This window comes from Cataglyphis hispanica, chromosome 3, assembly GCF_021464435.1.
Source record: "Cataglyphis hispanica isolate Lineage 1 chromosome 3, ULB_Chis1_1.0, whole genome shotgun sequence".
Classification (NCBI taxonomy): domain Eukaryota; kingdom Metazoa; phylum Arthropoda; class Insecta; order Hymenoptera; family Formicidae; genus Cataglyphis; species Cataglyphis hispanica.
In genome coordinates, this window is record NC_065956.1 from 4572272 (window position 1) to 4597934 (window position 25663).

General features: G+C 38.8%; 1 protein-coding gene across 5 annotated transcripts in view; it reads left to right on the plus strand.

Moving 5' to 3' along the window:
* The window catches only part of LOC126848376 (frizzled-2-like), a 97243-nt gene extending 72396 nt beyond the window's left edge, over positions 1 to 24847 (plus strand). For all 5 annotated transcript variants that reach the window (XM_050589226.1, XM_050589228.1, XM_050589225.1 and 2 more), the window contains one exon: positions 19438 to 24847. In XM_050589226.1, coding sequence (XP_050445183.1) covers positions 19464 to 21794 — 2331 coding nt within the window. In that variant the 5' untranslated portion in view covers positions 19438 to 19463 and the 3' untranslated portion in view covers positions 21795 to 24847. The remainder of the gene's footprint in view (positions 1 to 19437) is intronic.
* The last annotated feature ends 816 nt before the right edge of the window (positions 24848 to 25663 follow it).

The window sequence follows — 25663 nt, forward strand, 5'->3', positions numbered from 1 at the left end:
TGTTTAATTTTTTTTTTTTTTATAAATCCCTTTTTTTTTTTTGCCGAAAATATTTATTACAGAATTTTATCTCAGTAATATATGTAGCTCAATACATTTAAAAACTAACTTTATTCTTGTCTACAAATGTGTGTTTACTTTATTCTCGCTTCAGTTTACGTATCGAAGGAAAAAAATCGAGGGATGTCTCCCTGTTGCAATACATGTACACTTTTTCTAAAATTACTTACGCATTACTTCGCATTATTTCGCATTGATTTATAAATTTTATAGCAACAAAACAATAATAATTTAGCCAAGATTAAAATTTTAAAAAGTAAAAATGATATTATAATATATGATATCATTATAATGTTTTTAGAATGTCTTTTAGATATAGATATAAATAATTCTCGGAGAGTCAAATTTATGATTATTTATCAGAATTTCAGATAAATATAGATAACAATTACAAAAAGATAATTTTTTTTAATTTATAAAATTAATTACTAAAATAAATTAAAAATAAAGTCTTGGTAAGAAAATCGACACTATGTTGGTTTTTTGATACGAAATGCGGCTGTCTGTTTACATATAGATTATGAATAAGAGAAATGTCATTTAAAATAAAAAAAGAGCTATAATAAAAAGAGTGTCAACCTAATAAACAAAAGAAAAGAACTCAAAATAATTACCTTTCATCTGAAAGTACATCCTCTAGAATTAAACTGGAATGTAAATTTGTCGCATTACGTAGAATTACACGGCACATTACATAGAATTACGTGGATAATTTTCGATTGAATGAGACATTTTTGGTGAGTGAGACATTCCTCGAAAAAAAAAACACACGTAGCTATCGAGATAACGGGCGAGAAAATACATTTTCACCCGCTTTGTCAAAAGTGTACTTTGGCACACTCGACACACGGCCCCCGCTTGAGAACGTGTCCGACTGTTTTGCAAATGGATTCGACGAGGCTCCAGTGACTTTTCGAGGTCCATTTAAAAGATTCCGTGAATAGCGAAGGCGATTTGGGAGCCGTATGAAAAGAAGAGGGATTAATGAAAGAAAGAAAATGTTTGCCGAGGTTGAAGAAAGGAGTGTGCGGAAGAGTTCTTAAACCTGCCTAGGTTGCCGGTTGCGCCGTCCTTTTTTTTTCTTTTCTTTTTTACTTGAATGCTCGTTAAAGTTTACGGCTCTTTATCTCGCGGTCGATATATGTATATATATATATATATATATATATATATATATATATATATATATGAGAAGTATTGGATTTGTAGAAAAAAGTGCTTTATCGCGTCGTGTTTGCAATCTCGGAGATAGTTATTATTTGCCGTGAAACTTGGTTCGTTCAGTTTTATTTGCGAATGATGGGACATCGGATGAAGTTCGATCTTCACGGGAGCAATATTAGATTCCATTATTTCTCGTCTTTGATTGTTCGATAACTTATCGAAGTGTCGAGATAACTCGTCAATGTCTGTATGCAAAAGATAATGGTTCATAATAAATTTATTTATCATAAAATTCTAGATTGAAATACAAAAGCATTCAGCATTTATATGTATTATATATTATGTATTAATTATATATCAATCTTTAAATAAATAAAATAAATGAATAAATAAAATAAATAAATAAAATAAATGAATAATAAAGTTAAATATAAAAATTGGCGTATCTCTATCAAACTAATTTTATTTGTTGAAAAAACTATTAATGAGAAATAGCACGGATAACTGCGTAGCACTATAATATACGCATATCTTTTGTGGCGAGATTTATTAATTCGTCATTCCGATATTGCATTATTCTCATGATGAAGTAACTTACGCATTTATAATATGATTCATGTTAGTGTACCAGAGAATATATAAAACTTTTCGTATTTAACAAAGAGATATATATGTATATATAGAAGAATATATTCTTGTTAGAAACACTTCTAAAATTCGCGTGCTACAGACTCAATGATAACGTGGATTTATCGATAAGAGATCGGAGTAGCGATAGCAAGAGATATCCTCTATCAAATCCAATATTTGAAAACCTATGATTCGTCAGCCGTATGTTTCTACAAGCTGTTAGCACTTTTAATCCCGTTTTTTTACGATATTTTTTACTCGTCGCAAAATTTACATGTGACATCCATTTTGTTACGAGAGGAAGGGAGAAAAGAATGTGCTATCAGCATTCTCTTAAGTGTCAACAAAAGAAAAATCTACTGCCAATGCACGCGAAGTCGTGTAGTGAAGATGTAACATCTATTCGGTAACATTTTTCTTTCAGCCGACATTTTTCACGGCGCCGTAATTTTCGCGCAGCGGACGCGAGTTTTTCCGACGAGCGCGGAGAGGTTAAGCGTAATTATTTTCGACCATTATACGCGCCACGGTATTTCCGTTCCTGTTGTTTCGCGGAAAAGCTCAACGAGCGTATCTCGCGCCACCGGATTTTTTCACCTCCCTCCCTTCGCTGCTGTTTCTCTCGCGAACGGAGCGTTTTACGAGGAAATTCGCGCGCCGAGCCCACTTCCGAACCACTCGTTCTACCTTCCTCTCCGCTGCTACGGCAGTTCGTCACGGTATAAACAGAGAAACGAGAAGGAGCGAAAGCGACACCCTCCCTTTGTCTTGCGTTCCTCCCTGCGTCGAGGCAGGTGAAACCAGGATACGCGTGTGCGTACGTTCGTACGTACGTGCATGTGTGTGTGTGTGTGTGTGTGTGTTCACTCGTGCGTGCGAATGCATCCAACGCTGCAACATTAGTTATTCACTAACTACAGGGTACAGGGAAGACTATAGAATTGAATCTTCACGATAAACTGTTCATTGTGATATGGAATATAGTAGTCACTCTTATATAGTACAGAATAATACTCATCGTAGGAGCTATTGTGTTGTTTGGGTAAATTGAAAATATAATATTATATAATACTAATACTTTTTTCATTTTATATATATATATATATATATATATATATATATATATATGTCTCTTTGTTTTATTTTCTTTCTAAATTTTATGAATTTTTGGGTTTCTTCCTAATTGTAATAATTTTATTTTCAACTCATGTTATAATGTTTAATCTAATTCAATAAAAAGATAAATATAAAAATTATCTTTATTCTCTATTTTATTTTACGTTAATTTATATGTGTATATATATATATATATATATATATATATATATATATATATATATATTTGAAAGTGTGTCAATTTTGTATAATTTATCATATTATGGCTATGCTATTTATTCTACTAAAATTCATGAAAATAAAATATTTTCTTCCACAATATCTTTCATATATAATGAAATGACGCAATGGAAATTTCTATTTTATTTCAAAACTATTAATAAATAACAAAATATAAAGAGATGGAAAAAAAAATTAGGAAAAACGATACGCAGCAATTATACATATATTGTCTATTTATTTAATATGTGCTGCCATTTTAATAATACATATTTAGATATGAATCGATTTTACATATATTAGCTGTATCATTTTCCGATAATTGCCATGCGGAAACGAGTTGCATGTAGCGATGCTTTTTTTTTCTTTACTACTGTTACTCTCCGTTTTAACGCGGTTTATTTCGCATAACAATTACGTCGTCGTTGAATCGTCTCGTGTCGTCGTTAGCGGTCGAATTGTTGCCGCGTTCGCGATTCTTCTCATTTCATTTAAAGCGGAGGCGAGAGATGGAGAATCGTTTCACGAGGTGGAGGTTTTTTCGGCGCGCCTAAAAAGAAACACGATATCTCGCACGCCTCGTCGCGCTGACCGGAAGAATACGCCATTAAGAACGATTTATCGCGGATTTGAGAGGCAGCCCGCGGGCTTTATTTACCTTACAAAGAGCGCCAGTGAATTAAGCGAGACAATGAGGGAAGCGCACGCACAACTCCTTCGTTCATCATCGCGAACCGGTTGCGCACCGACAACAATCCGGTTGAGCTAACTCTTATTGTTAGTTAAAGATTTGCCATGCGCCTCTGGATCACAGTGTTAATCGAAATAACTCGCGGCGTCCAGAACTCGCTATGAATTTACGAAATCGAGAACGCAAACACGTTAATGGCTACGCAATTGTTTTTTTTTTTTTTTCTCATATCCAGTCTATAAAATATTTGCGTAGGTGAGGAAGTCGAACCTTTTCTACATATCCTTTTCAACGCACATATTATTTTTTATTATATTTAATTGCTTTTCGATCGGCAGGTGTGATATTCGATAAATTCAATAATGCATAATTGGTTGAGTATATATATATATATATATTACATGACTTTTGAATAGATTCACATAGTGTTCCATATACACTGATTACTTGCATCATTAGGTCAACATAAATTTTATGCTTATATCAAGGAGAAATATATGATTGCTGAATATATATGAATATTTCCAGAGAAGCATGAAAGACTTGAATTTAAATTAAGTTAATCTAGATTAACAGCATCCCGCGTAGGTGCAAGCAGCCCCGTGGCGCCCGCCCCCGCTGTCGCGATACCCACGATGTGCCACCTCCGCGTTTCCTACGCGAGAGAAAGACGGATCACCGCATCTCAGTGTAATTACGCAATGGCGCATAATTCGCGCATTTCGCTAACGCGTGGGCTGCGCGTTTCCTCGAGATCGCAAATGTATTTTAATGGTTGAAAGGTGGAGAGAGGAAAAAGATACTGACCGCCTTCTCTGCATCGTTCATCGTTTAAGTCGCACGAGTTAACACCCGAAAAAGGACGGACGCAGGAGGAGGGCAGTTAGTCTCTTCGTCTTCTTCTCCCTCGACCGTCCGTGTCGGTCGCTTCTATCTCTTCCTCCTTCCACCTCTCCGTCTCCTCTCGCCCAGGACTACCGCAGGAATCTACATCGAAACGCGGAGGTCCCTTCTCGGGAGGTCAGGGGACCCCCGTGGATCGCCGCGAGATCCCCGATTGTGATTCTTCGGCCGAGAAACTGCTGCGGGTCTCTCCATTCCATGAAGCAGAGCGCTTCGCGAATAAAGAAACGGAGTGTCGCCTCTCGCGCTGCAGGCTGTCTGATTTACTGAGCGGAAAACAGTATGCAGTCGCGAGAGGGTCGAAAGACATAAGAATAGGATGTATATATAGAGAGAGAGAGAAAAAGGGAATAAAATGTATTAAAAATGCACAAAGAGCAACAATAATACACAAATACATTTATAAAGATACAATAAAATCACGTCTATTGCGACACAGAAAGAAATAAAATATTAAAAGGATAATCATATGTATGATGTGTGTAATTTAAAGAGGATGTCTAATTGTTTTTTATGCACATATACATATACAATAATTGGAAGAACAGGGAAAAGATTACGGATCAGTTTGATGATCGCGTGCCGCGAAATCATAACTTATCATTTCGTGGAGACGCATAATTCAGGGGTAGACACAATCTTGTCGCGCGAGATTTTCTTCACTGTTTTATCATCAACCTATACTTTAAGCCGCATAATATATTGTAATGAAGTATTGGCACAATCGCTGCAAGCTAATTTACGAAATTGTAGCTTTGAGAAACACTTTACCGAAAATTTAAAAAATCTTTCTTTTAAACTGTTTTAAAGCGAAAAAAAATTTTTCTTTTTTTTACGATAATGAGCGTATGCAGTTACAAGTGTAAAACTTTTACAAGTTCAATGATGAATGAAATTTATCATCAATTCAGTTAATAAATTACAAGAAAGTTTTATGAATACTTTCTTATAGCGCATCTAGAACGTAATTGCTTTATTCTATTATATTCTATCTACATAAATCGCATTGCATACATTGCGGAGAATATTAAATTGATTTTGACATATCGAATTTTGTAGATAAACAAAATTTTCTTGGCATAATGCATATCTACTTCGTAATAATCATTCACGAAATGTCGAAAAGCTTTCGAGTGGCGTACTCTGTGTCGTTTTATATAGCATAGAGTACACATACATATATACCTGGTATTTTTCAATAACTACAGTTTACGTTACTCCAGTGTCCGAAGTGTGTTGGTTGCGTTGATTCTGTAATTTTAGCATACAGCTCTCGCGGTTGGGGAGACAAGGTTGGGTCGATAGCAACACCACCCTTGGCAAGCTCTTTCAAGGGTGAACCCTACGGTAGAGGGTGGGTGGGTGGCATCGTCGGCGGTGGTAATGCCGGCGATGGAGGTAGTGGTTACGCTACGCTGATGGTGGTGTGACTATCGACCGAGTGCCGACGACGTGGAACATCGTCGTGGTTGCGCCATAAGATTTCTTGTCGTCTGGATTCTTTTTTTCTTTCTTTCTTACGGTGAGTTTAATCAGACGAACGTTCTCCTGGTGCACTCCTTTATAAATAACATTTTTCCCGCCGGAAGAAGATGAATACGTTTGGGACGAATAAAATGTTCGCTTTCATGCTCAAATTTGAGATGATATATTTACAAATCAATTATTTTTCATTGTATGAAAATTTTATTAATTTAATTTATTTTTAATAACATTAACTGCCTCTATTGATACTTTGGAATATAAAAGGAAATTTTGTCGCTCTGAGACAAAATTTTTGCTATTTTAACATCCAAATACATTTTTAGTATTCTCTGCAATACATACAATGCAGTTTATGTGGAATAGATATGTATAAATAAATAAATATAGATAAATAATAGAACGGATAAGCATTTATTTTACGTACTAAATGCGCTATAAAAAAGTATCCATAAATTACATTATTACAAATTTATAAGAATTGAATACTTCTCTCGTTAGGAAAAAATACATTGATGAAAGATCTCGGCTCTTTCCATCGAGTTTCAAACTAATCTCACAATCAGATGATTCGAATCATATTTATCATGCAACAAAACTGATTTACGCTCTGCATGAAAGCGCGCAACGTAACTCACTCTTGATTAGTTTCCTTATGGAAGCTGCGGGATAAGAAGCAGTATAGAAAGTTAACTGTGCCGTGTTCCACGTTGATCAGCACGCGTTTGATCGCGGCGGCGGGTCTCGTTTTATCCGCAATCAATTAATTCTCGACGGCGAGAGTTTGCGATTATAACCGGAATAAGATTTCTATGCGGTGCGCAAATAATTCCGGTTGTGTTCGCGACCGTGTATATCTATGTATATACTTTTTTTTCCAACATATACATATATGTATATGTTCGCGGATTCAGAGAAACGCTGCCGTGACGACGGGGATTCTTTCCTTTTCGCCTTGCTCCTGCGAAAAAGCTACCGTTTCCTTAAAGGAAACGCAAAATAATGATGAAGTTGCCTATCTCGTCTGAACGAACTGTTTTTAGATGACACCGTCCTATGCATTCTTCGCAGGTGCACGAATTCTTGTTCTAGAAATGCGCAGATTAAAACGTACAAGTTTGTCGATGTATATATTATAAAATAACACAATATTTCGGTTCATGATCATCAATACAATAACAAGTAAGAATTTTTAACCTTGATAAGATGAGAAAATTTTCATGAAACTGCACAATAAAAACTGCAAATTTAATACTTTTAATGCATTCGCGTGCCTTATCTATTAAAATCATCAATCAATTTTAGTCTTAGAGTTAATTTACATCTTTTAGATTCGCATATACATTTATATTATGAAGATTAATATCCATACATCTTGTCACGCAAAGTATGGATAAATTCTCCACTTATATATTCAAAGTCGTATGTAAAATAGCTTCTTAATCCTATTTCTGCAATTAAGTCCTTCCAAAGGATTTTTTCATAGATGCTTTTTAATTGAACTTTTTAGTGGAAATAATATCCGATGAAGAATATTTGAAAATATTATATCGTCCGTCGACGTCGTGTTACGCGCTTTATCTCATCGCTCCGCAGATAATCCGTGTAAACGTGTTGGATTCATTTTACGTTGGGCACGTTAAGTAGGGACGACGCACAGGCGTTTGCGTATCGGTCGTGCCTCTGGCCTGTTTCTCCCCGGGTCTGTTGAAGCGGACGACGAGCGGGAAACTTTATCGCGAACGCAACGAACGGTTGACAGCTCCGTGATGCATCGGTAGCGATTTGCATTGGCGTCGACCGTGCGGGAGCCAGCTGCGATCTCTCCGTAACGTCGACGATGAAATTCTTACCGTACTTTGGCCAGCATTCCACTCGCACACTTATCGCTAAACACGCCTGTTAGATTCTCATCTCACGTTCACGTCGTATACGAGCTGCCGTTATTAAGTAAATTAACTTCGAAACGAGATGATATTACATTTGACGCTAAATGTTTAGCGTCAAATGTTTGATAACACGATAGGAATATACATATTTCTGACACTGATACTTGATTTTTTTTTATATTAAATTGATTTAATATTAATATACGTATATAATAATATTGACTTGTGATATTTTTGATTTGAAAGATCCGAATAAAAAATGAAGTTCTGATTAAACAGAAATTTCTAATTATTTAATTATTGATTCGCTTTGATTTCTTCATTATATAAATTAATGCATACAGAATAATTGAAAATGTATCATTACCATGAAATTTTAACATCTTTTTATTTGAATGTTTGTAAATGCGTATAAATAATAATCAAAAGTCATTAGGAAATTGATTTTGTAAAATGACAAGCTCTTTGGAACTTGCAAACCGATAACTTTGTTGACCTTCCTATATATTCTCCGCAATATTGACGCAAAGTCAAGTACGATAGACACAGTCTAATTTAATTATAGAATCATGATTGCGAGGAAATCGTAATATTCGCAACAACTTATTCTCGATACACTTTGCCATCATTATCTTCGTAGTTGTTTTTTCATTAATGTTATCACACAGTAAGCTCGATTTTATCGTTCGATTATCTTCACTTGGTATAATTACGTTGATAATTATTTCTTATTAAAATATAATTTTTATATATAATTAGTTATTATACGACTTACCAATTTAATTGCGATAGTATCTATTTTTTATGCTGAAACTATATTTTTTCTTGTGGTTATAAAAATAACATATACATATGTGTAGTAAAAATATTTATATTCCGTTGTTTTTAGAACATTTAACGAATGTCAATGACATGATTCTACGTAAACATTGATGATCTTCTCTGCGAAAATTACTTTGAATCTCGTATATTTGCCAATTCCGGTATGCAAACTAGCGCGAAAATCATTTTTCTTCTTGTAAAATTGCCGCAACGGTCCGCGATTATCATCGCGACTCGCGCAAATTCCGCAGATAGCCGATGCGATAATGTCGTTAATTTGTCTCGTGGAAAGCGCTTCCCACGCGCTTGCACTGGCATTCACTCTCGCGACGATGCAGTGCCGTGGGTTTCTAAGGCGCGGAAAATAATCAGCACGGCAAAACGAGGTGACATCCATTAGAACCAGTACACATACTGCATATACTACGTAGTCAAGCTGATTTAGAATATCGGCAAAAAGAAATCATTATTGAAGCAATATACAAAAATTAAAACATGAATCAGATCGGAAATTTTATTATTATGATATAAGAAGACAAAAGAATTTAATATGGCGATAATAATATATGTATAGACCATACATTTATGAGATATTAAATTATCGTTGATCGTAGATGAAAAGTGATGATAATGAGATCAAAGTCCGACGATATAACTCTCCTCTCTGAAATTTATAATATACTAAGCATAAGGGAGTGCACATATGATGTAACATTTGCAAAAAAATCAATTACAAGAAATTTATCGTTCTTTCTCTTAGTCCGTGATAAAATTAAACGCGATCTTCACATCAGATAACTCAAAGACATGAACAACAATTTAACTCTGGAAATGCAGATACCAGCTTTAATCTCCGACCGAGATTACGTTTTCCTTGGAGGATAACGGCTACGCTGCTGTTTCTCCTCTTTTGTATTTTCTTCGGATTTTGTTAAACACGGAGACTTGCGACACGTTGCTTAATTCTTACAAATAATTAAACGGCGCGAGATTACTTGCAAGATGCTTGTAAACGTCGTCCCAAGCCGGTCGCTTATCGCGCTGGTTGCGTTAAAAATACCGATAAAGGACCACTGCTATAAATCGGGCTTCATTGCAATCTTAATTAAGGGCCGACTGCGGAATTTACTTTTCGCCGAGCGCGAATACATCCTACGCATTCTCGACATCCTGAGAAATTTCTTGTTCTGGAAAATATCGTTATGTCAAAACGTCAGTAGTTATAAAGATATTCATCGCTTTAATATGAGATAAATCGCTGTAACATTAAAAATATTAAAGATTTACAATTAGAAAAATTACACGGAGAAAAAAACGGAGATATATCTACAATATATTCAAAATATATTTTTATAATTGAAAAGATTTAATCGTGTAAATTAAAGTTCCACGTAGAACCATGTGTTACTGAAACAAAAAATTAAAAACCTCACCGCTGTTGCGCGATAAATATCGTTATGGAATCATCGTGCTATCTCATGCGTCTAATCGAAGGTCGATACGCAAGTTAACCTCGCATTCGTCGAATGGTTTGCATAATCATCCGATAGATTCGGTGGGACACATCGATCGGGGTCGAAATGTCAGATAAGCGACAGATCATCCCGGATACGAGTTTTAGAAACTGACAGCAACCGCATAACGAGTATCTTTCTCTCTCTCTCTCTCTCTCTTTTTCTAAATCCCCTCCACATCTCAACGCATCTCCAGCCTACCTGTTTGCCCATTTATCTCTCTCCCGATCTCTCGTCCTTTTTTTTTCTCCGAGCATCTCTTTGCTTTCTCGCTTCTCCGCACGCACCGTCATTCGCGCGGCGTGTAAGGACGATGATTTACGGTTTTAAAGTCCCGTCTCGCTCGCGCTCATCGTCAGCGAGAGAGCGAGAATCTTCTCTCTTTTTCTCCGGGAAAAACTACTCGGCCGGTTCCAGCTGGCTTCTCCGTAGCGTCGAGACGCGCCTGGATAGTCGCTGCTAATGCTGCCCGTCGCATGTGAAAAGTAAATAGCGAACGTGGCAACGACTCGTTCATCTTCCATGGTTTGCCCTCCTTCTCCTTTTGCAGGCTGGCTCTGCCTTCTGCCATCTCCTCCCTTAGCCGCGAGGCGAGCTTTTCTATCATCGTCAGAAACACGGCGGAGCGAGTATACACCTTATCAATGTTTCCATCAAACATTCAGAAACGTACGAGCGTGAGATGTGACTAATTATTTTTTTTTTTTTTTCGCATCGTGGCTGTTTTAACGAAAGATGAGATATATTCAAAGGCGGTGACCGAGTTTCACCTTTGTGTCCGGTATTCTTAGAACTGATCAAACGATGGCATAGGCGCCATTCAAAGAAGTTCTAGATCGCTTCGCTTGACTTTACGGCTCGCCATTTTCGCTTTGACAAAATTAATTTTGACCAGAGCGATGACCGAGTTCTGTAATCAGTGAAGCAGCGTTAACAAAAAAAAATCTTATTAATAATCTATTTGAAACGAAATTCTCTTTTCTCATCCACCGTCCGCGAAATAAACAAAACTCTCCAACGATCGCGGCGATAACTTGCTAACAACGCACTCATTATGGGGCGGATACTACTTGTAATCAGTGCGGAGTTTCGGGCAACACGCGATACATCGATAAACTCGTCTCGATGGCAGAGATATGTCGATAGCAACACGCGATGCAGTCAGAACTACTACCGCGATTATCGCGAGAATATGTTTCCTCTCTCTCTCTCTCTCTCTCTCTCTCTCCCCCTCTCTTTCTCTCTCTCTTTCTTTCTCTAAAGCGCGAGCCAAGGCGAATCGCGAGAGCCGAGACCTCTTTCTGAGACTGAACGCTTCGCGCCTCCACGGGACGACGGATCCAATTAGGCGAGCGCATGAATCCATAATTCATTCCCTGATTAATTAGCGCGCGTACACATGGGAAGAAGGTGCGAGGGGCGATGAGGGTGGTGGAGAAGGTATGGAAGAACGTTGGGGAAAGGGGCGTGACGAGATCGGTGATCCTTCTCGGCCGCAGTTTATTCGCGAGCAGTAAGGTGTGCGCAGCCTTGTATAAGCGCACTGGAACAAAAGGTATCGCGCTTACCACCGCGCCTCGCTTCTTCGGCCACACAACTCCGCGATATACACCTACGTACGCTTTATGTATACGCGGCCGCAAGGTGTGTGCGAACGCGCGCACCTTTACATCGTTTTATAGGGAGATAAAAGGTATCCCGACATGACAATCTCGCTTACCAGACCCCGCAGCAGATTATTATGAGGCCTGTGTATATGAAATTGGGATTCTCCACGCAGGACATTGTGATGTTATTATGGAAGGCTTTGTACACTTTACATAAACATGGCGATAACGCGCGCTAAAGATATATGGTTGGCCTGATTATAATTTTCACTTGTAAATTATTTGATAAATATATAATTTAATTTCTCTTCCGTATTTATTCAAAATTCTAATTTCGCAAGGTTTTAAATTGAAAAAGAAAAACCTTTTTTGAAATATATGTGAAATATGTCTTTTACGGAATTTTTTATAAAAGATGATCAAGCGTTTGTGATGTATTTTAATTATTTTTTTTTTTTTTTAATTATACTAATATAAAACAATCTTAATATAAAATAAAACAATAAGACAGTCTTAATATAAAACTATCTTTTAAATTATACTAATATAAAACAATCGCACGAACAAAAATGCCCCGACTTCGAGTCCATCGACTTCCGGTCGACTTCCGCATCACAATAGAACAGGATACGACAACATTGAATGTTGCTCGCGCGAAAGAAGCATGTTTTCGCATTACCTACCTACTGCTCGCTGTATTAAACGCGATGATTGCTGAGAACGCGATGAGTATAGAGCGCGTGCTCGCTCGCGAGAAAAAAATTCCTACACCTCCGGTTTCACATCGAACAGACGGTACAGAAAGGAAACTCGAGACAGGAAATAGTTATATCAAGATCCGCCCCGACAAGCATTAGTGTCGACGATTACATGCAGGCAGAACTTTATCTTGGACAATGATATGCACCGTCGCGTGTATCTCGATATCGTCATGTAGGGCGATGGCAAAACTCGATGGTGCGATTATCGAGCTTTCGTATCCCGATTGAACGAGTGATGTATCATCCAGCTGTTACGATTCCTTTATCGTGCTGAGGTGAAAATAGAGGAAATGGAAGGTGATGATGGATCGCGATTTGCAGTTTGCCATGTTGACGCGACTATGAAATACAAATAGCTAATCACGAGGACAATAGGAACGAAATAACATTTTTATTTGAACAATATTTTATTGTATATACTCTTAGCTTGCACGAGATATCTATATACTTATCTTATCTCAAAGTTTGAGACAAGTTCAAGACAAGATTTTTAATTAATTATTAAAACAATAGTAAAACTAAGATTGTCAGGATTAGTCTTATCAAGATTATTGATTTAAAAAGAGCAAAAAAAAATATATACATATATACATATTTATGTGTGTGTTTATAAATTAGATGAAGAAAATTACTATATTGTAGAAATTAAAAATTTTTTTTATTTAATAAATAAAAATATTTATATATATTAACTAATTCAGAGATAATTAATATAATAAACAAAATAAACAATATAAAATATTCTACGATTATTTAGTTGTATATGTATATAATATATATATTGTATTTGGGAAGTAAATGAAAGACATAAATAGTGATTATCTTAAATTATTATATAAATATTATATTAAAGATTATATTAAATAATATTTTAAACGATTGTTCAATATTACATAAAATTGTAAATAAAATCGAGACAAGATGAGATATTTGCTACCAAGATTCAGTCAAAACAAGATGTAAGTTTCCGATAATTTTAAACACCAATACAATATTTTCACAAATATTATCTTGAGTCTATCTAAGCAACCCTAATATATACTCGATAAATTCCATAGTGAAATTCTATTGAAGTGAAGTCCGTTCGAAATTGATTCAAGAACTGCACTTGGCTCTTTATTAGCGGCCTTCGCCAGAATCCTTTAATTTTCAAAATTGATCAAATCAATAATTACATTTCTGTTTGAACTGTTACGAGGGAAAAGCAGCTGCCAAATTGATCAAAGAACGCGTCCGAGGTTTGACGAAAATTTAATCGGAACACCATGTATACCGTTGCAAGCGTGCCATGCTTTCACGCAGGCTTTGGTAAATCCGATCTTACGCGTGTATTCTGGGAATCGCGCGATTCAACTAACAGCACGCGGTCTCGCATAACTGCGGCGGATATGCGAAAGAGGGTAGCAGGAAAGATCGTATTTTCAGTCACAGAGATTCGTGATATTGGAAATATTCTCCTTTTTATCGGCGGTTGAATATTTCTATATAATCGCGTCGCATGAAAAAGATGTGTCTCTTGTGTGTACTATTGGTTAAACATCGTATATCACAGTTTTTCTTGTGGCCACGCGTTCTTTTAAATATATTTATACTCGTAAAATTCGAATTTTTAACATTAAATGCTGTGGGCGATATTTTTTATTTGATTACAGAATTTAAATTATTTTAGATTCAAATTTCAAGTATTCTCTTGTATTCTCTTTTATTCGATAATAATTTCTGAAGAGCTTTCTTAGTCAAATTCCTCTGTAATGTCTCTCCGTTCATTTAAGAATTATAATATAACTATAATGTAACTATATTAACCGGCTTTCCTAATTTTCGACGAAGAACGTGTGCATATCTGTTATAAAGACGAAAGGTGACGAAATATCAAAATATTATGATTCGCGAACGGAAGGTGAAGTCTGATAGCGTTCTGTGTATATTCGCATAAAGGCCCGAGGTATACAGTTGTCGAGTGCGAATGTAATACGTATCGCACTCGGGGGCTCTAACAAATAGTTCCGGTTATCGGTGCTTTCGCGCCACTTGAACTCTCTCTTTCTGCCTCTCGCACGTTCCGTACCATTGCACCCCGTTAATAAACTCACTCTGAAGGAGTGTATGTTCGAAGGCCAAGTTTAGATATCCACATTTGTCGGGGAAGATAGATTCCAGAAGGAGCTTACTGCGCCTAAACTATGCCAAATTAACTTCCTCAGATAATATATATATATATATATATATATATATATCACACACACGCACGCGCACGCACACACACACACACACACACACACACACACACTGTATATATACAGATATCAAGCATTCTATTCACACCGGAATTGTGCCATTTCATATTTTGAATGAAAGTTGTTTCTGTGACATAATGCAGCCGACAAATGCATCCTTCCTGTGTGTATAAATTGTTATTAAAATCCTTTTTTTTTTTTGTAAAAAGATCATACACTCATTAAGGGAATTCTATATTCATTTAAACTCTCGAAAAATGAATGTATTTTCTAGATATTTTTTGCAGCGCAGATTTAATAAAATTTTTTTTTTTTTTTTATAATATTAATATAATATTATTAAACACTTAAACTATCTCAGCTTAATTTTTTTTTTTTAAATCATACAAATATTTATATTTTCATGCACGGTGTGTGGATTTATTTCAAATTTCGCATGCGAGTTGCCAATAAGATTTCGTATCTATTAACGAAACCTTTTTAAAATCTAATTTCTCATTTTTTGTTGTAAACAAAAAAAACCAATTTTTTTTTTTAAATCGAAACTTTTCAACATGCCGTTATTTAATTTTTTTAAATTTTTAAAAAAAGTTTAGATAATATATACATATTAATATGTTTATTAAAAAAATTTGTATTTGCATGAAAATATAAATCTGCAAATATTCGCATAACTTTAAAAAAAAATTTTTTTTTAGTTGAAATTTTCATTTGAGCTTAATAATATTGTATTAATAAAAATAATAATATTGCATTAAAGAAAAGTTTTTATCAAATCTTGTGCTGCAAAAAATCTAAAAAATGTATTTATTTTTCAAAGATTTAAACAGGTATGCCCACTTAAAATAAATTTAAATGCATTTTTCTATGACAGATATGTATATATATATATATATAATAGAAATGCTATCCTTCTTTTTTTATATTTATTTTTCTAAATTACATATCTCCTGCATGCTTCTGTTGGCGACAATGTTAATTATATCAACGTTTATTGCGGACTTAGCATATAGCTCTTCCTTGGATCGTTTCTACGAATGACAACGAAAACTCTTTCGGTCGATGATGCAAAATCATCGAGAGACAGCGGGCGTTCCGTTTCTTGTTTTTCTTAACCTTCGGGGTTCGGAGGCGGGGGCGAGCGCGGTGAATTCATGATTAATGCTCGTGACGCGGGATTTGATATAAAACCCGACACCAGTTCGGACCGCCGTCAGTTTTACCAACTAACGAGGGAGCGTAACGCATACCTTATCCATACTTCGCCATAAATCCCGCCGCGCGTTTTGATTTACGTACCTTGGGAGTAACGAATCCCCCGTTTGCAAAGAATCTCTCGCGTGATATTTCGCCGAACTGCTTGCTCGCTCTTCTTATACTGCTTCTATACTCGCTGCTTGTCCCTTTTACGAGCGAATACAATCTCCTCCCAGCAAAAATTGAAAATCTCTCGACGAAGAGAGACAGATTGACAGCTGACAAATCTCTATAAACGCGTTGCAATACATCGAGAGACACTTTCCTCTCCGTCCAATTCGTCGAGGTGAAGCGAACGCGGTCGACCTCGCGCTGATATACGATCGATCGAGCATATCTGGAAATAAATGCTACGTATATTTAAAAGGATTCATAAAATATTAATATGTATAAACTTTTAATTAGATATCGCGTCGCGCAACCGAGAGCTCGTGAATGTTATTCGTAGAATAACTAGTTATGAACGAGGATAGATGTGGGAGAGCAAAAAGAGTTTGAAATTTCCATAAAAGAGGAGTTTATCGTAACCCAAACACAATATCGGCCAGCAGCCCGCATATTCCGGACAGCAGGGACTAGATTTTATAAGTGATTCATGGCCGAGTCCCGCTTGCCTCTTCCCTTATATTTTGCTTTATGCAATACATTAATGGATATTCGTTTCATCAAATAAGTTTTATGTATAATAGTTCCACGAATCGCGCTCGCTGATGTACCAGCAGATCGGATCAAATTCAATATATCATATCACGCGCGATCCTTGTAGTATCTCGTAATCCTCCTCTAAAAAAAAAAAAAAAAAGACAGATAAAATATGGGCGATGCGAGAGGCGAAGTTTTCGTATATATTCGCTAATCTAATCAAATAATTATTTTTGAAATGACGCAACGAGATATGAGATTCATGTGATATCTGTAAAAACTCGGAAATACTCGCTGACAATTATACATGATCGATGCGCGAATTTATTATCGGTGTGATCGTGTTTCAATACGGTTTATAGTAATGCACTCTCTCCACAACATTATTGAATGCGAACGAGCGGAATTATATCGAAGGTATATATACGTACGTATCTCGTTGACGGATTAACGATACTCCGAAGCGAACTCGGCTGTAACGAGGCGAAAATCGAAAGCGAATACGTCTCTATTGAGGAGCATCGGGAGCCTCTCGCTGCAGCTGCAGCGGATGCATCTCGCAGATGCATTTCGTACGCGCGCGGACGCCAATCGGCCGTATCGGGGATACGAGCCACACACGTAGCGGTTTTCTCCTTCCTTTATTTCAATGTGGTTAAATGCACGCCGCGCGTTCGCGACGGCGTCTTATAAATAGCGACGCCCGCGTCGAGGCGCTAGTACAGTTAACAAAACGGTAAAACTAACACCGCCTCCTACAATAACATTTCGCTCCGGTCACGTGTTTTCCGCGGGTCGACTATTATAAGATCCATGACTGCTTCGATCCCCTCTGTCTTTCTCTCTTTCTTTCTCTCTCTCTCTCTCTCTCTCTCTCTTTCTCTCCGTCTATGACTCTTTCTTTTTCTTCCCATCGTTTCTCCATCCTTCCTCACTCTTTGCCCTTTAGCCTTTGCGTTCCCTCCGTACCCTTTTCTCCGATCACTCCGAGTCTCCGTTTCGACGGAGCTGCATTTTTCAAATGAATTTTTATTTGGCTCATTAGTTGCGCGAATAAAATGATAATCAAAGATAGTAACATTTATTGGTATCGTCTTTATCACAGAAGCATAAGAGGCGTTTTATCTTTTTAATTAAAACGTTTGATGAAATTGATTGTTTATTTCAATGATAACACTCAGTTATTTATCATAATTTGAAAGATTTTTTATTCTCTGATCAATATTATAATTATATGAATGTATTATTAATGAAAATTTATTTGAATACAATATTTATCGATCGTGCAAATTTTTATTTGGATAGAATTATTTCTTATTCCCTAATCAGACTTTTATTTCCCTTTTATTTATTATTATATTTGTTATTGATGAATTTATTCGGGTCCTCGAGTCCCGGCACCCCACGATTCTGCGAGAAGCGTACCGGTTTTGGGTCCGGGTATCTAGCCAACGATCGAAGCACCGGACGTTGATTTATGTACGAGACATCCGAACGCTACGCCCTTGCTCGTTAAGGTCGAGCGAGCTGCCAGACGCATCCCGCGCCGGCCTGCTATTTAGGCATCGATCGCCGGCTCGGAACTTTTACGAAACAGCGCGGATACACGCAGCACGACTCGCTGCAGAGTTACCCGACCGGGTTACCGAAACGGCCGCGTTGTGCTTTGATAGTCTGAATTGCAAACGAAGCGGCGGCGAACGGGGTGCATTCGACCGGCCGGCGCTGTTCTCGCTCGCGTTCCTTCTCTCTCTCTCTATCTCGTTCGAGATTAAATTCGAGTCTATTCGGTATTCCGAGTTCCTCTGTGAAACGCGATGAATACTCTATCTTCAGTAAATATTCTCTCATTCTACGAATGGATTACGTGCCATTCAGAGAAACGAGTTATTAGCGAGAATTTACTCTCTTGGTGCTGGGAGAATTTATTGAAACGATTTAAATTATGAAATAGGTATTGCATATAAGAGAGATTCTAAATTATTGGTTCGATTTTAACTCTTTAAAAATTATTTATCTATTTATGTATATTAAAATAGAATATATATGTATATATATATATATGTATAAAATAAAAATAGAAAAGGAAAACATTCCATTTCATACATTTGGATCGAGATATACGTATAATAAATAAATAAATTATATATATATATATATATATATATATATATATATATATATAAAATTATAATATATATATAATTTATTTATTTACTATATGTCTCAATCTAAATATCTGAAATAAAATGTTTTAATTTTATATTTTTTAATCTTTATTAAATTGTAATTATAATTGTCAATTAATGTATATAAAAATTGCATAATTATAGAGAAATGATAGACTAAACATGTTGCACCATGTCTGTATACTTCTGACATAGAAGCAATTTCACTGTAAAAATGTCAGTGATAAAAGAGTATTATTTGCTTACTGTTGCAGGCGGCAGTTATGCGAGCTATGCAGCCATGAATCAAATATCCTTGAACATGAGACCTGCGCGACGGACGAAGCTGTTTCCCGCACGAACGATGACGATCCTCTTGACCTTGCTTCTACTCGCGACGACGTTGTCGAATGTACAATCGGAATCGGCGATGAATCCGATGGGTAGCATTATTGGATCAGGATCAGCAATCTCGTCGTCATCGTCCTCGTCTTCGTCCAGCGGTTCGTCGTCCTCCTCATCATCATCATCAGTGATCGGCGTGGTGTCCGATGGTTCCGGTTCCGGTGGTAGCGGGGTAAGCGGAAGCAGCGGTAACGGCGTAATTGGTAGCGTCAGTGGGGGCGGTATAAATAGCGGCGGCGGCGGGCACTCCAGCATAGGGGGTGGCGGTAACAACGGGAATGGTAGATGCGAGGAGATCACGATCCCCATGTGTCGCGGCATCGGTTACAATCACACCGCTATGCCCAATGAACTGAATCACGATACGCAGGAGGAGGCCGGCTTGGAGGTGCATCAGTTCTGGCCGCTCGTGGAGATCAAGTGTTCACCAGATCTCAAGTTTTTCCTATGCTCCATGTATACACCGATTTGCCTGCCGGAATATACGAAGCCGCTGCCAGCCTGTCGTAGTGTCTGCGAACGAGCTCGCGCGGGTTGCGCGCCTCTTATGCAGCAATACGGCTTCTCATGGCCGGAGCGGATGGCATGCGAGCGTCTGCCGAATCACGGAGAGGATCCGGAGAATCTGTGCATGGAGCAGGACAATCGCACTAGCAGCAGCACCGGCCCCAGTGGTGGTAACGGGGGTACGGTAAGCGGCGGTGCCCCGGCACCGCCGGGCCCGCCAGCGCGACCTACGCGACCCAGCAAGACCACGCAACCGGCTCGCTGCAAGCCGGGGAAGAATCAAAAAAACTGCCAACATCCCCCAGGGGAGAGGACAAGGGATTGCGCGTGCAGATGCAGGGCGCCCCTCGTGCCTCTGGGGGCGGGTGGCGTGATACCGGGACCGATAAGCGCCGTCAGCGGCACCGTCACGGGGAGCAGCACCGGGGTCAACGCGGGAGTTGGTCTGGCCGGCATGGCCGTAAGTGGAGTAATTCCGGCGCCGCCGTCGATGGGGGGCATCGGTCGAAGCATCATCCAGGAGATCGCGGGGGTGCCGGATTGTGCCCTACCGTGCCGCGGCGCGTTCCTCACCAACGAGGAGCGCGAGTTCGCGGCAATATGGCTGGCGTTGTGGAGCGGGCTGTGCGCCGCCAGCACTCTCGTGACCGTCACCACGTTTCTGATCGACACCCAGCGTTTCAAATATCCTGAGCGGCCGATCGTCTTCTTGTCGGCCTGCTACTTCGTCGTGTCCGTCGGTTATCTGTCGCGCAGCATTTTCGGTCACGAAGAAATTGCCTGCGACGGTCCAGCACTCAAGTCGGGTGCCCAGGGTCCGGGCGCGTGCGTCACCGTTTTTCTCATGATCTACTTCTTCGGCATGGCATCTTCCGTGTGGTGGGTAATTTTGGCGTTTACATGGTTCCTCGCCGCCGGCTTGAAATGGGGCAACGAAGCCATAGCTTCGTACTCGCAGTACTTTCATCTAGTGGCATGGTTGGCGCCGACGATACAAACAGTCTGGGCATATATAGCGGGTGGTGTCGCCGGTGACCCGGTAGCCGGAGTCTGCACCGTCGCCCCCGAGGGAGTGCGCAATTTTATCCTAGCGCCTCTGTTTGTCTACCTTCTGCTGGGCACGAGCTTCCTACTGGCTGGTTTTGTGAGTCTCTTTCGAATTCGGTCGGTGATAAAGCGCCAACCTGGCGCCAAGGCGGACAAACTTGAAAAACTGATGATACGAATCGGAGTATTCAGCGTTCTTTACACGCTGCCAGCCGGCGCGGTATTAGCTTGTCACATCTACGAATCATCTCTGCGGGACGATTGGCTGAGTTCGTTGGCATGTCCCTGCCGACCGCGAGCGAGACCGCTCTATTCCATCCTCATGCTGAAATATTTTATGGCTCTCGCGGTTGGTAGCACCTCGGGCGTCTGGATCTGGAGTGGCAAAACGGTCGATTCTTGGAAGCGGCTATGGAGGCGTTTGTTTGGCGGTAATCGCGGACCGGGCGGTCACATGGGCGCAGGTGGCGGCATGGTGGCTGGCGTGACCGGTATGAGCAGCGGCATCGGCAGTGTCGGCATCAAGGGTGTGATGGGTCGCAGCATCGCGGTGCCGTATCAAACGGCACCTGGTCCGGGTAGCGCTCTGTTACCACCGGGGAGCGTCGCTAGTGCGTCTCAGCATCATCTGCACCATCATGTACTCAAGCAACCGCCGCTCTCACACGTATGACGTCACCAGTCGGCGGGGGGCGACATGAACACCGCTGGATGCGAGCAGCAGTCGCAGCAACAGGAGAGGCCTTCCGCCCTCAGCAACTACGGGCCCATCTAGCCCTTCGCCTCGGCCTCGCGAAGACATAACGCGACGCCGCACACAGCGCCGCATACGGCGCCGCATACGCCCCATTCGGCGGCGACCATCTACTCCAGGAGGTCACTCGCGTCCACGACGGGGCCGCTGACGCCGGCGCACGGCATCGCGCCCTCCTACACGCAGGCCACCGAGGTGTGAAGGAAGGAACACGTGGAGTTTGAACGACGAGCGGCCGCGGTGCTTCTCGATTACCGATATACGTATTTAGCCTGTACATGTCTTCTCCCGCGGGAATCTCGAGGAATCCTTTCTTCAGTCGGACCATCGACGATTTCTTCACTCGAATAGTGTCTTCATCTGATCGATGAAAATTATATCTTACGAATAAATTACGAAAGAATGAATTTTTTGGTGAGTGATTGTAGGAGTACAATGCGAAATCTCTTTTTTATAATATCATTGACAGAAAGGATCGCTCGAGTGTCGCGGTATAGTGAGATTGTGATTTAGAAGAAAAACTCAGTGGCACGCGAGAACGTACACGCGTGCGCACAATAGCAATGAACGTGGTGTCGATAGATTGATCTGTCTTTATATCCATATCTATCTATCTCTCTTTAATCTTTCTTACATCTTCTCGTAAAAAGCGGTGCTCGTAAAGCCCGTTAATGTGTCCGTCTAACGTGTATCTCGTCTCGTCTATTTATCTAATCTAGCCATAAAAAGCCATGTCGGAAATGTACACACACGGATGCGACGCGAAAAGCGGCAGCCTGCTTTTTCTTCTCTCGAAAGAGAGGAAAATGCTATATCCTTGATGTCGCGCGCGCTAAACCCGGGCTTTTTTCATACCACTCCTTCGTCACTCTTCGCAATCGAAAGAAATCGCGAAATTCTGAAAGTATCTTTAGCGAAAGAGCAAGCTGTCGCCGTTCGTGGTAAACGCGCGATGATGGGCAAAAGCGAGTGTACAGGACAGACGTTAGAGTAAGTGGGATGGACTATTGTAAATATTGTTCTTAGATGTTAATTGATGCTGTAAATAAAATGGTCGCCATGTTGTAGAGTATTGACGCGAGGACGATCGTGCTCGTGGCAAGCGTTACACATTGTATCCTTCCACAAGCCTTTAACCAGCCAAAAGTTGTCGCATTCGATATAAAGTCTGCTAATTGAGACGCTTTATGCCAGTTGTCAAGCTAAACTGGAATCCGCCGCTTTTGCCAACTTTTCTCGAGATAGATAACATTCAGTCTTTCTCTCTTCAATGCTTAAAAGATCTTATTTTAATCAGAAATATTTCTTTGTTTTAATTTAGAGTTCATTAATCGTCAATTTCTTTTAATTTAAGATCGAACTATTAAAAATTAATAAATCATTATTAACTTTTGTTGAAGAAGCTTGAGGAAGGTTTATAAATTTGGCATAAATGTTATTTTGTTGAGAACTTTTATTCGATAAGTATGTAATTATATTATCAAATTATATATATAAAGTTACATATACATATTTTTTAGTTTATGATAAAAATAATTTAATTTCAGTTTGCATAACACGATTCGAATTAATCGATATTTTTAAGATCTGCTTCCGCAATAATAGACCGGTCAAGCGTCATTATGCCACGAGGGGACGATCGTCATGAAAATTAGGTCCACAGTACGCATTCACAAAATGTGTAACACATATATAATAAGTATACATATATATAGGTTTGCCTCGCGAATATCACATAATATAATTTAACACATCGATGTATTAGCTCGAACTTTTTTTGTACTGTAAAGTAAGAACGTGTCACAGATTCTTGTCGCGTACATAATTATGATCTTCATAGAAAATCGATGATAACAGAGAGAAAAAGAGAGACGCGATGTTTTTTTTTTTATTCTTACTACACCTCGTGAGGTGATCGGCTCCTTTGCATACGTGTTGCGAAGGGTGAACGATATATACGAAATAAAGGGAGTTTGCCTAATAGCTTGCCTTACGGCGGGCGCGAAGGAGCGCGAAAGGAAATCTACATGCACCCCCGAACGTAGTAGGTAGAAGAAAATTATGCACGCGCGCGTATGTCATTCTCATGTAAATCCCGACGATCTAGAAGTAGCCCCCAAGCGTGAGATTACATGCGATATGTAACGGAAGTAACAGCTCTTAAATACATATTATACATGTGACGGCGTCTTGTCACTAGCAATATCGCAATTACAGAATTTTTTTCTAGTATCGGAAATCGTAGAGAAAAAATTTAAACCAGGGAACTATATGTATATATGGCATCTCGTAATAGAACTACAATCGGATATATTGGAAGTTAATTATACGACAATATTTGAACGAGAATTTTAAATAATATATTTATCGGTATACTTCAGGTTTTTCAAATTCCATCAAAATATTATAATCTGTAATAATGCAAAGTTTAATTGTCCGTAACTAAAGGTGAGAACAGAGATATGGCATGACAATTTTAAATCACTGCCCACTGTATTTCTTTACGGGATATTGGGAGTGCACAAAAGTGAAAGGACTGAAAAACGAAAACTGCCTCATCCAACTTAAATACATTAACCGTCGTATCTTTGACGGTAAACCTCTGCCAAAACGGAACATACACGCGTAATAGTAATGTTATAGAGTAGCGGGAGTAAAGACGTCTTATAATTAGTATTCACATATCACGCCAATACATAACCGATAAGGGAGAGGAAAGGGGAAAATAGTTGACATTGTTTGACGAAAGTGGGAGAGAAGAAAGAAAGGAAAGTGTCAGAATGCGAGTCTTGAATGAAAAAATACACACTGGAAAAGCGATTTCTCTCCCGCGAATATTTGAGAGATCCCCGAATGGATCTATTAAGAAGTGATGTTAGAGAAACCAATATGAGAAGGTGTCTTTATAAGTATTTGTAAGCTACTTTTTGTCACACTAATTGTCAATAAAAAAGAGAATACTGTGTGTATCACGAGTGTGTATTTCGAGAACACGTGTTCTCATCGAGAAACGTAAAATCATCGTTCCGCAACATTTTCCGCGCTTCGCCGAAGCGCGATATACCATATCGAAGCCTCTCTCTGTTGCCTCCCTTCTTTAGTTTTCATCCGTGCGTTTTTCCTCGTTCAAGCATTTTTACGTTCTGACTCGCGCGACGAGTTTCACACGCGGCCGCCATCGGTTGCTTTGTACAATCTTTCGTTGCCATAGTAATCCGTAGATGTAAAAAAAAATCAACCGCCGTCTCTCGGTAGGTTGCAAAAAAATATAAAGATAATATATATATATATATATATATATATATATATATATAGTATATATATGTGTATATATATATATATATATGCACACACGTCCGCGTGTATATACATACGCGTATATTCAAAATGTATACGATTTTTAATACATTTTATTATTATTTAATTTTCTTGCGTCTCAGTTATGCTTTCCAACTTCCTCTCGTCGACGATGATTTTCCCTTCCCCACCCTGGCGTTCTTTGTTTTACTTACTCCAATTTTCTTCGCCCCTTGGCGCGATGCTGGAGGGCGTGGCGCATCGACATCGACGCTTTGCATCTAACGGATAAAAACGGATTTGCATTTTTCACCGCTGCTAGGTAAAACAACGATTTATTTGTAGATATTTGTTTTAGTAGATGTGTACACATATATGACAATTATACTGATAACATTTATATATTTTTATTTTGTTCCAATTATTTTTTATTCTTGTTCTTAGAGAGTGAAATTTTTATTCAAATTAATTTATCTTACAGTATCAAAATT